At 34.9% G+C, this 12880-nt stretch overlaps 1 protein-coding gene across 1 annotated transcript; it reads left to right on the plus strand.

The window, feature by feature from the left end:
- Positions 1-666: 666 nt before the first annotated feature.
- LOC133288901 (aquaporin NIP1-2-like) lies at positions 667-2505 on the plus strand. The gene is made up of 5 exons (XM_061486733.1): positions 667-786; positions 927-1151; positions 1250-1447; positions 2092-2153; positions 2286-2505. Exons 1-5 carry the CDS (start codon positions 670-672, stop codon positions 2503-2505), a joined length of 822 nt encoding a protein of 273 aa, XP_061342717.1. The 5' UTR covers positions 667-669.
- Positions 2506-12880: the final 10375 nt, after the last annotated feature.

A 12880-nucleotide genomic window follows, 5' to 3' on the forward strand; every position in this document is an offset into this window, starting at 1 on the left:
TGATTTATCAAAGAAAAGTATGGCAAAATATAAAAAAAAAAATGACTTATTCAAGAGTTCTTGCATGTGCTCAAATTAGAGTCATTATCTATTCAGGTCATATTATCCAGTTTTTACCATGAACCAAAACTATTCAAAGCCTAGTATGCTTTCATTTCAATTTTGCTTTGCCAAACCCGTTTTCCAATTAAAATAATGTTGAGTGCTATTCATGCTCCTTTCTGCATTTCCATTGGGTAGTTGGACAAGCTTTCAAACACTTTTCTTAGATCACAACTCACAAGTTACAAATATCACTGTTTCCATCGATACATCCTACGCAAGACAATGATTTTATCCAGAATTTACGATAAGGGGGCAGAGCATAAGGGATTTTACTTGCTGAAAAATAAGATATCGAAAAGGTGTATGTACCCAAAAACATATTGACACGTAGAAGTGATTGTCATCTTTGAATTTTATTTTTTTTGAAAAAGTCCAATTTCTTAATCTCTCTAACTAACAAGTCCCCTGTGGCCTGTCTCTTCCTCTTTTAGGAATTTGGGGTGCACATAAATTGGAGTAATTGCTCGCTCGGTTCTTCATCACTTTTGGTATAGCACCCTTTATCAAAGAAGAGCATTCCTATCTCACTCCATTTCTTAGATTTATCATTATTCTCTGTCGGTGATGGCTGGTAATTCATCAAGCAATGGAAACCACGAGGTGGTTTTAAATGTAAACAGGGATGACTCCAAAAAGTTTGACGACTCAGGCATCGAAGACTGTGTGCCATTTTTGCTGAAGGTGTCTCCTAATTTCTTTTTTGTTGTTTTTATAATCCTCGAACAATATAGTCTCTTTTGGAATCAATTTATGGATTATATTGAGCTTGAAAATTTGATTAGAATACCAAAACTAATGGTTTTGATCCCTATTGAATGTAGTTGGTGGCAGAGCTGGTGGGGACGTACTTCTTGATATTTGCAGGATGTGCTTCGGTGGTTGTGAACCTTAACAACGACAAGGTGGTGACTCATCCTGGGATTTCGATTGTTTGGGGTCTTGCTGTTATGGTATTGTTTTATTCTGTTGGACACATCTCTGGTGCTCATTTCAACCCAGCTGTCACACTTGCTCATGCTTCCACCAAAAGATTTTCCTGGAAACAGGTCAACCAAATTAACCATAATTCATATCCAAATAAAACACTTAAATGTCTCAGTTTGTCTTAAATTAATATTGAATTTTCCTTCATTTGGTGTTGCAGGTGCTAGCATATATAGTAGCTCAGGTGGTTGGATCAACACTTGCAAGTGGAACACTAAGACTTATATTCAGTGGAAAGGATGACCATTTTGCAGGAACACTTCCTGCTGGATCTAACCTGCAAGCTTTTGTGGTCGAATTCATAATAACTTTCTACCTAATGTTCATCATTTCTGGAGTTGCCACCGATAACAGAGCGGTAATCTCTCCTGTTTTTTTAAAAAAATCTTGTTTGCTTATTATTGGGTCATATTTTCTATTGAACATTTTGATTTAAGACTTGTTTAGCATATGAGGGTTGGCAAATCGCCTTGAAAATTTCTCTGACCTTTGACATAAAAATATTTGTAACATTTTGATTAAGACTTGTATAAACATATTTGTAACATTACGAATCACTTGGAATGAATGCTAGAAGTTTACATCACAAGGCGCATTTCACGCGTATCCAAATCTATATTTGAATAATTTTCGACCCTATTTCATAGCTTTGGCTTATTCATTTTAATTTTTTCCGTAAACAAGGAGGACATAGCCCAAACAACAAATAAAGAAGATAAAACTAAGACAATCCTATCCTATCAAACTCTATAAACAGCTTAATGCCATCAGGAACTGAAAAAAACAATTCTGAATCTAGATTTCTCTTGACAGCAAATGATGTCATCCAATCAGCACAGCAATTTGATGCTCTGCCAGTATGGTTGAACTACGGCGCCCAATTCTGATATCTCCATTTGTGAATTTCTTGTACAATGCTTTCAAGTGGAGCCTTGTTTAACTGATCTTTAGCCAATTGAACCACAAAGGAAGAATCATTCATCTTATTTTTAAATCCTGCAGATTGGTGAGTTGACTGGGCTTGCAGTTGGGTCAACGGTACTGCTAAATGTGATGTTTGCAGGGTATTAACTCCTCCCAAAACTTAACTTAATTTACCATTTCAGATTACGTTATTGAATAAAATGAAAGATGTTACACCTTTTTGAAGCAAGGACAAACTTAGAACTTATTTGTGCGTGAATAATATGTGACAGGCCAATCACTGGAGCATCAATGAATCCAGCAAGAAGCTTGGGGCCTGCTATTGTGCACAGTGAATACAGAGGAATATGGATATACTTGGTCTCACCCATTCTGGGTGCTGTGGCTGGTACATGGGCCTATAATTTCATCAGATACACAAACAAGCCAGTGCGTGAGCTCACCAAGAGCGCCTCTTTCCTCAAAGGAAAAAGAAGTGGTGGAGCTGAGTGATGTAACAACAAATGGAAGAATGTTCTTTTCTCTTATTTAATAGTTATCACCTTGCCCTCGGGGTACGGCCATGTAGACTAGCTCCTCATTGGAACAGCGGGTGCATTGAGCTTCGCTACCGGAGGAAGGATGAGATTAATCCCTCATTCGAAGAGGAAGGCACATCCTCTGGCCCGCAAAGATTTTCCAAGAATTTGCTTGAGGTAGGGTTTGAACCCCTGACTCAAGCAAACTCTCTCAGTTGCCAACTGAGCTACCCTTGGGGGTTAAAGGTTTTGCACTTTTAAGTATGTATTACGCCTCCTCCCAAATTAAATACTATCAATAAATTCATATATCAAATGTTCGATCTATAGTTAAATAACTAAAAATTAATGAATATAGTACATAACAAAGCTATTTTTTCCTCTTTATTAAAATTGAACTCAAGTTTTCTATTCATTAAATGTTGTTCCGGCAGCCCAATTAGCTAGCCCAATATTGCTAGCCTGATATCAAAGGCTCATATAGTTTTTGTTATCCCAATCCAGCAGCGTCAACACTGCCATAATAGCATTGCCATCTCAGTGCTGACTCATCAGAATCCCAACGTAAGACATCCCAAATGTCTTACATTGAAATGTCCTTCTTCACTTTCCTGCAGCAATCAGTGCATCACTGATAGCAGTTGCAAGATGCCTTGCCTAGCGAGGTCAGGCTACAATGGTTTTCCCCAAACCTGTTGACTTAGCCCTTCCCCCTACATGCAAAGAGCCCAACCCTACCTATAAATATCCCCTCTTTATTCACTGTAAATACACATTATTCACTATTTCATGAGTTGATACTCTGTTAAAATAGAGTCATTGTAGTCGTTCAACACCTCCTCTCGGCCCATTGTTATACACCGCATTTAGGAAATCTTTACATAGCTTTAGTTTATACCATTGCTATCAAAGACACCCCTATAGCGACATTTTTCACCTATTGGGGATACATATGTGATTCTCTCATGCACTAACAGTTCATTGGAATAGTCTGTGGGTCGAAATGAAGGAAAGGAAATCCCTTAAATAAGGACTAGAAGACAACATGTCAAAATCATTGGCGTTAGATTAAAGTAAATGTTTAAATCAATGATATATAAGGGACAATATTGTAATTTCACTAAAGATCGGACAACACCTACAGTACCACGTCACGTTAAATGCGCGACATCATGTCACCTTTAATTCTTTCACGCATAAGGAAATTACCCCAACAACTATTGATGATGCATTTCAAAAAATGAGAAATGCTCCCCATTAAAAGGCTTACATGTGGCCACGAGCAGCCACCAAGCAGTAAAGCTGCTGTGCAAGATGACATAGCATAACCATAACTTTTGAGATGGCAAAGCAAGAAAACCACCTCAACTTCCTAACGGTCTAATGCAACTAGGATCAAAGCACTTCATCTGGCCATCCCAAATCATGAGTTACAGACAAGATCCCTGTAACTGACCGGACGGTTCGTTACCGATCATACTTATTTCGGTTGGTCATAAAGCCTCTCTTATTGTAAAGATAAGCTCAATATCGGAAAACATTAGTCAACGTAACCAATGTCCATATACCAGTCAGAAATGACAATACCGAGTAGCACACATGTGTCCTACTTGACCACTTAAACCCGACTATTAAATTCACCCTCACATTCATCTTGGCACCATGACTTCACATGCTACCAAGCTGGGGGGATTTCGTTCCACCCAACCCAATTGGTTAGCTTAATATTGATGGTCTAATATCAAAGGCCCATATAGCCTTTATTATACTAACCCAACAACATCAGCGCTGCCATGATAGCACTGTCATCCTAGTGCTGACTCATCAGACATCTTAACATAAGACACCCCAAATATCCTATGTTGGAATGTCCCCCAGATGGTTCATAACAAGAAAAAATAAAGAAACAAATCAACAAATTAATTATTATTCTTCAGATAACTCTTCTGCATAATAGTTTTTTCTTTTATATACACACTTGGGACCTAACTAACGTAACTACTGCTTGCAGATGTAACTGCATGTAACAGACTTCTACTACTATTACATTGCACTTTACACCTAACTAACACTAGCACTCTTCTGTTATGCTACGAAATCCTTCAACAACATCGACTCTTTCTCTTCTAAATATGACAGCTTAATCTTTGCGTCATCCTCTAACAACTATGTCATATCGTAACATTACCACCTCCATCGAAACAGACCTTGTCCTCGAGGTCCAATAGGAAAAAAAATGAAGAATCGCCTGGATCCCAAATAGAACAAAGGACAACCCAATGAATAACATAATGTAAGTCATTACTGTCAATGTGCCATGCATTCTCTGAGCTAGTTCTTGTGTTGCTTGCGTGATTGGTTTCCCACTGTCTTAGTTCTCAAGTGTAGCAAGCTCATTATTATGCTTTTCAAACAGATCAGCAGGATGCAATAATACCTTTTGTCTTTCATAGGCTGTCATCTTTGGCCAAGGTCCATGATCGAATGTGTTTGTGTGCAGTGTTGGAATTAATTTTTTAAATTAATTATTTTTATGAATAAGAAGTTTGATTTGAAAAGATGTGTCATTTCATCGCAACGAATATGTTTCTTCATCCTAACGAACATGTTATTTCTTCATTGAACAAGTGTCTTTTTAATCATGACCCTATGTTTTCTATAAATAGATAGACAATCAGAGTTTTAAATAGAGTTTTTCTTATTGGTTTTTGTACATTATTTGCATTTGCATTTTTCTACTCTAGTGCGATTGGTCAAGTATAGGTTGAGTTCGACAGGGCTATTCAACGTGGAAGTATTTCGCGATAAGAATAGTGTTGCGACTTCGGAAAGTACACCGGTCATACAAGTAATATAGTGAAAATAAGTGGAGTTGTCGTTCTCACGAAGACTGATTGACCAAGTAGTAACTTATCTATGCAACTAAATTTGGATCGATCTTAAAATGATTTGTTAATATTGATTTGAATTGTAAAACAAAATTTTTAAAGAAAGTATTTTTAATTTTTAATGTTAAGAATCAAGAACAGTTTACAAGAACAAAGAACGCAAGAAAAATGTTTACTTTTAATTAAGAACAAACGTAATTAGGGATTCAACTTCCCTAATGGTTTCATAGCGAGTCTAACTTTCAAATCAATATTGACAATCCTTTCTAATTTAACTAAATCTCCAATCCCTTGGTGATTTTAGTTCTTCACCGTAGCCCAAGACCCTAATCTCTTAAAGCCTTTTTCCAGAGCGAGCATTAAGGTCAAGAATCATAAGTCATAAAATTTATAAACCATTTGCCTAGGACATAGAAATTATAGCAATTCACTAATCAGAATCAAGAATGTAATATGCCTATTAACATACAAGAATCTAATGCTCATTCAAGATTGATCAGATCATAAACAAGACTAAGAGTTTAAAATTGATTAATTGCATAGTTGAAATACAAATAATAATTACATCAAGAATTAAATAACGTTTAGGAATCCATTGGTTTCGTCTCACCCTAACTACATAAAAAGACTTAGCCTAGCATGTTCATAAAAAAGAATAAAAGATGAAAAGTAAAGAAAGTTCATGATAAAACTTGATTAGAGATGATCCACGGTGAAGCCTTGATGTTTCCTTCCTTTTTCTCCTCTCCAAAAGCTCTCATCTCCTTCCCCTTGAGTCTCTAGCCCCAGATGAACGAATGGAATAACCCTAGATCATCATTTTTTAATAAAAATATCCATGGGCCTCCATTTACGACGTTGCTCTCTTATTCAAGCAAACTGGAAAGGAAAATTAGATATCTCGCTCAATTGCTTGCTCGTTCGAGCAAGTAAGTGAGCATTGTTAGCTATCAATTATGACTAATTTTAATGGCTTAGTTTTTATAATATTTGAGGTGAAGGCTGGATATTAGTGCATGGTAATGGGCCAAATGAGTACCAATCAGCCCAAAGGTAAAAAAGAAAGAGAGAAAGAGGTAATTTGATGATTTACTATTCTCTTTTGTTATTTTTACTGCAGTTTGAAAGCAAGATCAACTTTTTGAAAGCAAGATCAAATCTGAACCATTGGATGGACAACAATGCATTTTGAGGCAGCTTTTTAGTTTTTAGTTAAATAGAAGTCTGAGTCATTTAGGGTCAGATACCGTACTTTTAGTTTCAGTTTACGTTTAGAGTTTTTTATTTTCTCTCTTCGAATCTGAGTGTTTGTCTTGAAAGCTGGTGCATGTTCTTCAATTCTTGATCTCGAAGTGCATTGACAACGCAACTTCAAGGAAAGGAACCACGGATCTGCATACGAGCTCCTGTTTTCACATTTCTAATCTTTTTCTTCCTAGCTCTAGTTTAGGAACTTTGACTCGTTAAGAACCGGTTTGTAACTTTACTTTGAGTTTTCTTTCATGAATGTTTGTGATGCATGTTTCTTTACTTTTAGATTTGTAATATTTTTGAATATGGGTTTCTGATCTTTTCCTTTCTGGGATTCACGATGATTGGGTGATCTTTTATTTTTCTGAATACTGTGATGGTTTGCTTTAGTTTCATTTGATTAACAAGATTTTGATTTTAAGTTCAAGAACACCATGGGAATGGGTCTTGAATAATTTTTGCATAACTGTGATTGGGAAATCAGGTTATGTCCCTTGTTAATTGAACCCTTGAGGTTAGGGATAACCCAAGGAGGTCTTTGATACAATTTTTAAAGATTTAGAAGACTTTGGGAAAAGATCCTTCTAAAGATTAAAATCTGGAACTGGGAAGTTTCAGATAAAATAGAGCCATAGTAATTCGAATTCTGATACTAAAGTGCCGTAGCAGTTAAAAAACGCAGGAATGCGAAATTTTTCCTTCATCCATGATTCAAAGAATTCCAGAACCTTATAATTGTTACATTTGTGATTAGATATCTCTCTGTTAAATTTTGTTTAATGCAAGTTTGATAAATACCTTGTTTGATTTAGAATTTTTTTAGTTTTAAAAGATTGATCACTTAATTTCAAGAAATTAGAAATAGGAATTAAAAAAGGAAAACTAAACAACCTGTTCCCTGAGAACGATAACTCTTTCTTTTGAGAAAAATACTACCCAACAAGCATACAATAATACTGGTTTTTCCTTAATTCTTTAATTCTTCTTGAATTTCATATCTTCCAACTTCAATAATTCTTCATAATTATAATTTATCACATTAAACCTGAAAATAACAAAAAAAGAAGCCATAATCATACTCAAATATTAAAACTCTAATTCTTTTGCATTTAATTAATTTACACTATGTTCTTGACCATTTTTAACATCATTTAACATATCTTTGGTCCAATAAACGTAGTGTCTTTGACACTTATCAAATAGAGGTAATATGTTCTATTGTGGGAGATAATTCTCCACAAATCTTGGGTACCATAGAGAAGACAATATTGTCTTAAGGTCATAATGTCTAACACTAGGCTCAGATTTTCTCTTGTGGCATTCATATATTTTTGTACAGTATGCTTTAACTATGTGTTATTGCATGTTTCAATTTCTTGTGTGTATTTCATAGAACTGAAAATATTGTTGAAGTAATTTTTCCAACACAGATTATTCCTTCTCAGTGATTTTAAATTCATTTGGATAATATGCAGTTGTAACAGCTCGATCAACTTCTTCATCGTCACACAAAAGCCGCATCGACAAATTTTCCATCAAGTAAGAGTTGGACGTGTTGTGTAGGGAACTCGATTCCCTCAACACAATGAGGAAGCGTTTAAGTCGAACATCAAGCTCAGAGCTCTGCTCTCCAATTAGAGGTCGGTTTGAATCACCAGATCGGCCAGCACACAACAAAAAATGAAAAAAATACAAAGGAGAGAAATAGAGAGAAGAACACAGTCAAGTTGTTTAACGTGGGAAAACCTTCTCCAATATGAAGAAGTAAAAAACTCACGGGACACTAGTCCAGAATCAAACTTCCACTATGTAAATAATGGGTTACAAAAGGATTAAACTTCACCAACAAATGGTGGTACACTCAAATATCACCTTTAATGGTGGTATTCTCTCAACCTTTCATAAAGAGGTCTAGTGCTTAAGCTTCTCCCTGTAAGTGCTCTCAGATTCTAGGCTCTAAGCCTTTCTTCAAATGTCTCTAAAAAATTGTCTAACCCTAAACTTCCACATACCTCAAACTTATATAAGAGAGGAAGGAAAATTTCTAGAATATGAAAGTAAGGACTAGGGTTTCTTGAGCCTCACAAAAACAACATTGGGCCTAGGGTAGCATTGAAGGAGGAATGGTCTAAAAAATCTCTCCCTTCCGACTTCAATGCGTTGGCATCAGCTGCGGCACGACACCTTCGCAATAATTTTCAAATTTTTTTGCTGGTACTAGCTCAGTCATCATGTCAGACCAATTGAGATATCGGTGTGTACTTTGACTAAGTTCGAGTTGTCCGTCTTCCACCATATCCTGAATCCAATGATATCTTTCTTTAATATGTTTAGTGCGGGAGTGATAAGTCGAGTTGTTCGCAAGATGAATTGCACTTTGATTATCTCATTTCATCTCGTACTTGTCTTGATTATGGCCGAGTTCCAAGATAAACTTTTTTATCCACAATAATTCTTTGCAAGCCTCGGTTATGGCTATGTACTCAGCCTCAATCGTCGAAAGTTCCACACACTTCTGCAATTTAGATTGCTAGGAGACAACTCTTACAAAAGTCCTTAGATATCATGTTGTCGACTTCTATAGTCGACATCTCCCATTAAATTTACATTCGTAAAGCTTTACAACTCGACCTTACCTTCTTCAAAGCGGAGGCATAAATTTGTTATTCTTCTAAAATACTTGAAAATCCATTTCACAGCTTCCCAATGCTCTTTCCAGGGGTTGGACAGATACCGACTGACAATTCCAACTATAAACGCCAAGTTGGGTCTCGTACAAACCATAACATATATCAAGATTTTGACAGCGGATTGGTATGAGATCTTTAGCATCTCCTTTTTCTCCTCATCAGGCCTCGTACACTGCTTCTGACTCAACTTAATGTGTTCGACTAAGGGGGTGCTCACTGTGTTGGCTTTGTCCAGTATAAATCTCTTCAATATCTTCTCAATGTTTTTCTCTTGACTCAGCCATAGTAGCCTTTTAGGTCGGTCTCGGACAATCTTGATTCCGAGTATCTGCTTTGCAGGGCCAAGGTCCTTCATAGCAAAGGATGAGCTTAACGCCTTCTTCAGGGTGGCTATCCTTATTTTGTCTTGCCCTAAAATCAGCATGTTGTCAACATATAAAAATTATTAGGAATGTGGCTTCCATACTCAAAAGGGGGGGTGAATTGAGTATTACAAGATTTTTCGCAAAAGTCCCCTTCTAGTTTCTAAATAATCATTTCAAGCACACTTTGATATATGAAAAGCTAATCAATGCATTCAAACAATCCTTAATATATAATCTATCACAATTATAAAGCCTATGCTAGCACATACAAGATATCAAAAAAGCAATTAAAGTGCTAGAAATAAAGAGTGAGGGTTTAAAAAAATGCAAATTCAATATATCTTGGTTCGGTCACTACCACTTGGGACCTACGTCTAGACTGAAGCCAATCAACAAATTTTTTTACTATTTGTCAAGCTTCACGGGTGCTTAACAAACCACTGCAATCTTCTAAGACTTCGGGCTCTTAGATTCCTTCCATTCTAAATTTACATAGGTATTTGGGTACCTTTCAAATGCAATTGGTCTCACAACTCTCTCAACTCAAGAATACATTGGAGGAAGTATTTGAAAATAAATATACACTCTCAAAGTGTGGATATACAACTTGAAGCACTATGGTATATGAATTTTTGCAATATGAGCTCAAATATATTTGATTTTTGAAAGATATGAAAGAATATGCTAATGATAGTGTCAAGACTCTCAAAGTATGCTTAAGATGTGTAGGAATGATGCCCAATCAGTTTTAGAGCCTTTGAGAATGTATATATAGTGATTTTTCCCAAAACTAGCCGTTATAGGCTTTCTACTGCACAGGGAATCGATTTCCATGCTTGGGGAATTGATTCCCAAAACCTTTCTAATGTGAGGGAACCGATTCCCAACCTATTGCAGGTTGGAAATTCGACAGCATGAATAATGTTTCGTATTTTGGCCATAACTTGAACTATTCTTATCGGATTAATGTGATCTTGGTTTCATTAGAAAGATAAAAGAAATATCTACAACTTATATGCAGAACAAAAGATCCATGTCAATCATCATGGATATGAAAAATGGGTCGGAAGATAGAATCCAAAATTATGCAGCAAATTTGAGTTTAAATACATTCCAACTTGTTTCCAACAACTTTTATGAAAGATCTTGATTTGATAAACAAGTTTTGAAGTTATAAACCCTGTCAAGGATCTTTTACATGTGTTTTTTAAATTTCTTTCAAGTATATAAAGGTTATGGATTATGTAATTTGAAAAATACATTTACTTTGAGAAAAACTTTGAGCTCATGCAATGCAATCTACCATATACCTTTACATACGAGTCTAAGTCCTAAAGATATATTTCAAATATGATTTTAGACTGGGCTTCATGTCTTGTGTCTTGGATCTTCACTTGAGCTTAATGTTTTAACTTGTTGGATATGGCAATGCTTTACACTTTGTTGGTTTTGATCATTTTTCACCATGATTGTGATATTGAGCTTCTCATAGAAGTTGTCCATGGGTTTTTGTCTTTGATCTTGGTGTTGTTCTTCTAATTATTCTTTGTTGCTCCTAATCCAATGATCTTGCCACTTTGATATGGCATTACTCTTCTTGTGTGACTACATCATACATCTTCAAATCCATATATGGTTGATGTTTTTTGCTCTTAATCAATGCTCTTATCTTTTTGTGTTTGCCACTTTGTTATCATCGAAACATATCTTGTATCTATAATCTTCCCCTTTTTGATAATGACAAACTTAAAATTAAGAAAGGGTTAGTATAACAAATATTTTCAAATAATGTATTGATGTACTCCCTCTCAATTTATGAATGGTTTGAAAATGTTATATTTATCAAAGTGAAGCATTACAAACCAATATGTATGTGTACGATGAGAGAATATAATTTTCTCAATTTTCATATATTTCTCCCCCTTTTGAAAACATCAAAAAACATAAATCATGTTAAACATATGAATTTGTGAGCAACATAACAAATATCCGTTAATCATGGTAATAAAGACCATATGTTATTTAGCAACAAAGCAAAAATATCAAAGCAACTAACAATACTTTCCCTTAATCCATGAATGGTTTCAAAAACAAAAGTACGGGAATTCTGGGGTCAACAAACCTCACTTTTACCTTTTTAGTACATTCTCCCATTTTCATCTTTGATTTTACCTTTTCTCCACATGTTAGGTAGAAGCGTACTACATTTTCTCAATTGACATTTATTCTTCCCCTTAGGCAACATCAAAAGGCATTAAATAGTCCAAGATATATAACAAAGCATTCAAATGATTCAAATGCAATTATGCAGTGGATTTAAATCATCAAATGCTAAATAGTACCCTTTTTATCTTTTTATAATTAAATTCTATTTGTAAAAAATAGAATAATTATAAATTTTTATGAATTATTTTAATAATCCTCTTAAAGATTTGAAAATAAATTATTAAATGCTTTATAAGTTTTAAAAACGTTAGACTTTTTATACTTTTGTATATCAATACTTATCATTTTAATTCATTAAAAGAATTTATGAAAATTTAACATGAAGGTATAACATTAATAGTAAACAATCTTATCTTCTTAATTTTTAACTAATTTTGTTTCACTTTTTTATTCAAATAAGTAGCTGTTCATTAGGAAGACTAAGGTAAGCTATCCTTTTAGTTATATAAGAGTAATACGTAAATGACAATTATTTGCAAACTTAAAAGATATTTCTTCCGTCAACATACGTATCTGTTTATATATCTTCTCAAGGGATTTGATTTATCAAAGAAATGTATGGCAAACTATAAAAAAAGAATGACATAAAATTAGAGTTATTGCATGTACCCAAATTAGAGTACTTATCTATTCAGGTCACCTTATACAGTTTTTACCATGAACCAAAACTATTCAAAGCCTAGTCTGCTTTCATTTCAATTTTGCTTTGCCTATATTATTATACATTAGACAAAACAGGAGATATTACCCAAAAATAATTGATGTTGAGTGCCATTCATGCTCCTTTCCGCATTTCCATTGGGTAGTTGGACAAGCTTTCAACTGCTTTTCTTAGATCACAACTCACATGTAACAAATATCACTGTTTCCATCGATATTACATCCTACATATGCAAGACAATGATTTTATCCAAAAGTTACGATAAGGG

The sequence above is a fragment of the Gastrolobium bilobum genome, unplaced genomic scaffold (genome assembly GCF_033153095.1).
Source record: "Gastrolobium bilobum isolate Gb01-03AN ecotype WA unplaced genomic scaffold, APGP_CSIRO_Gbil_v1 utg714, whole genome shotgun sequence".
NCBI classification, from domain to species: Eukaryota; Viridiplantae; Streptophyta; class Magnoliopsida; order Fabales; family Fabaceae; genus Gastrolobium; species Gastrolobium bilobum.

What these genes read in the sequence shown, in the direction of transcription:
- LOC133288901 (XM_061486733.1), top strand. Translation starts at nt 670, where the DNA reads ATGGCTGGTAATTCATCAAGCAATGGAAACCACGAGGTGGTTTTAAAT. An exon ending in GTGTGCCATTTTTGCTGAAG is followed by an intron (nt 787 to 926) that starts GTGTCTCCTAAT and finishes TATTGAATGTAG; the next exon opens with TTGGTGGCAGAGCTGGTGGG. An exon ending in CTAAATGTGATGTTTGCAGG is followed by an intron (nt 2,154 to 2,285) that starts GTATTAACTCCT and finishes AATATGTGACAG; the next exon opens with GCCAATCACTGGAGCATCAA.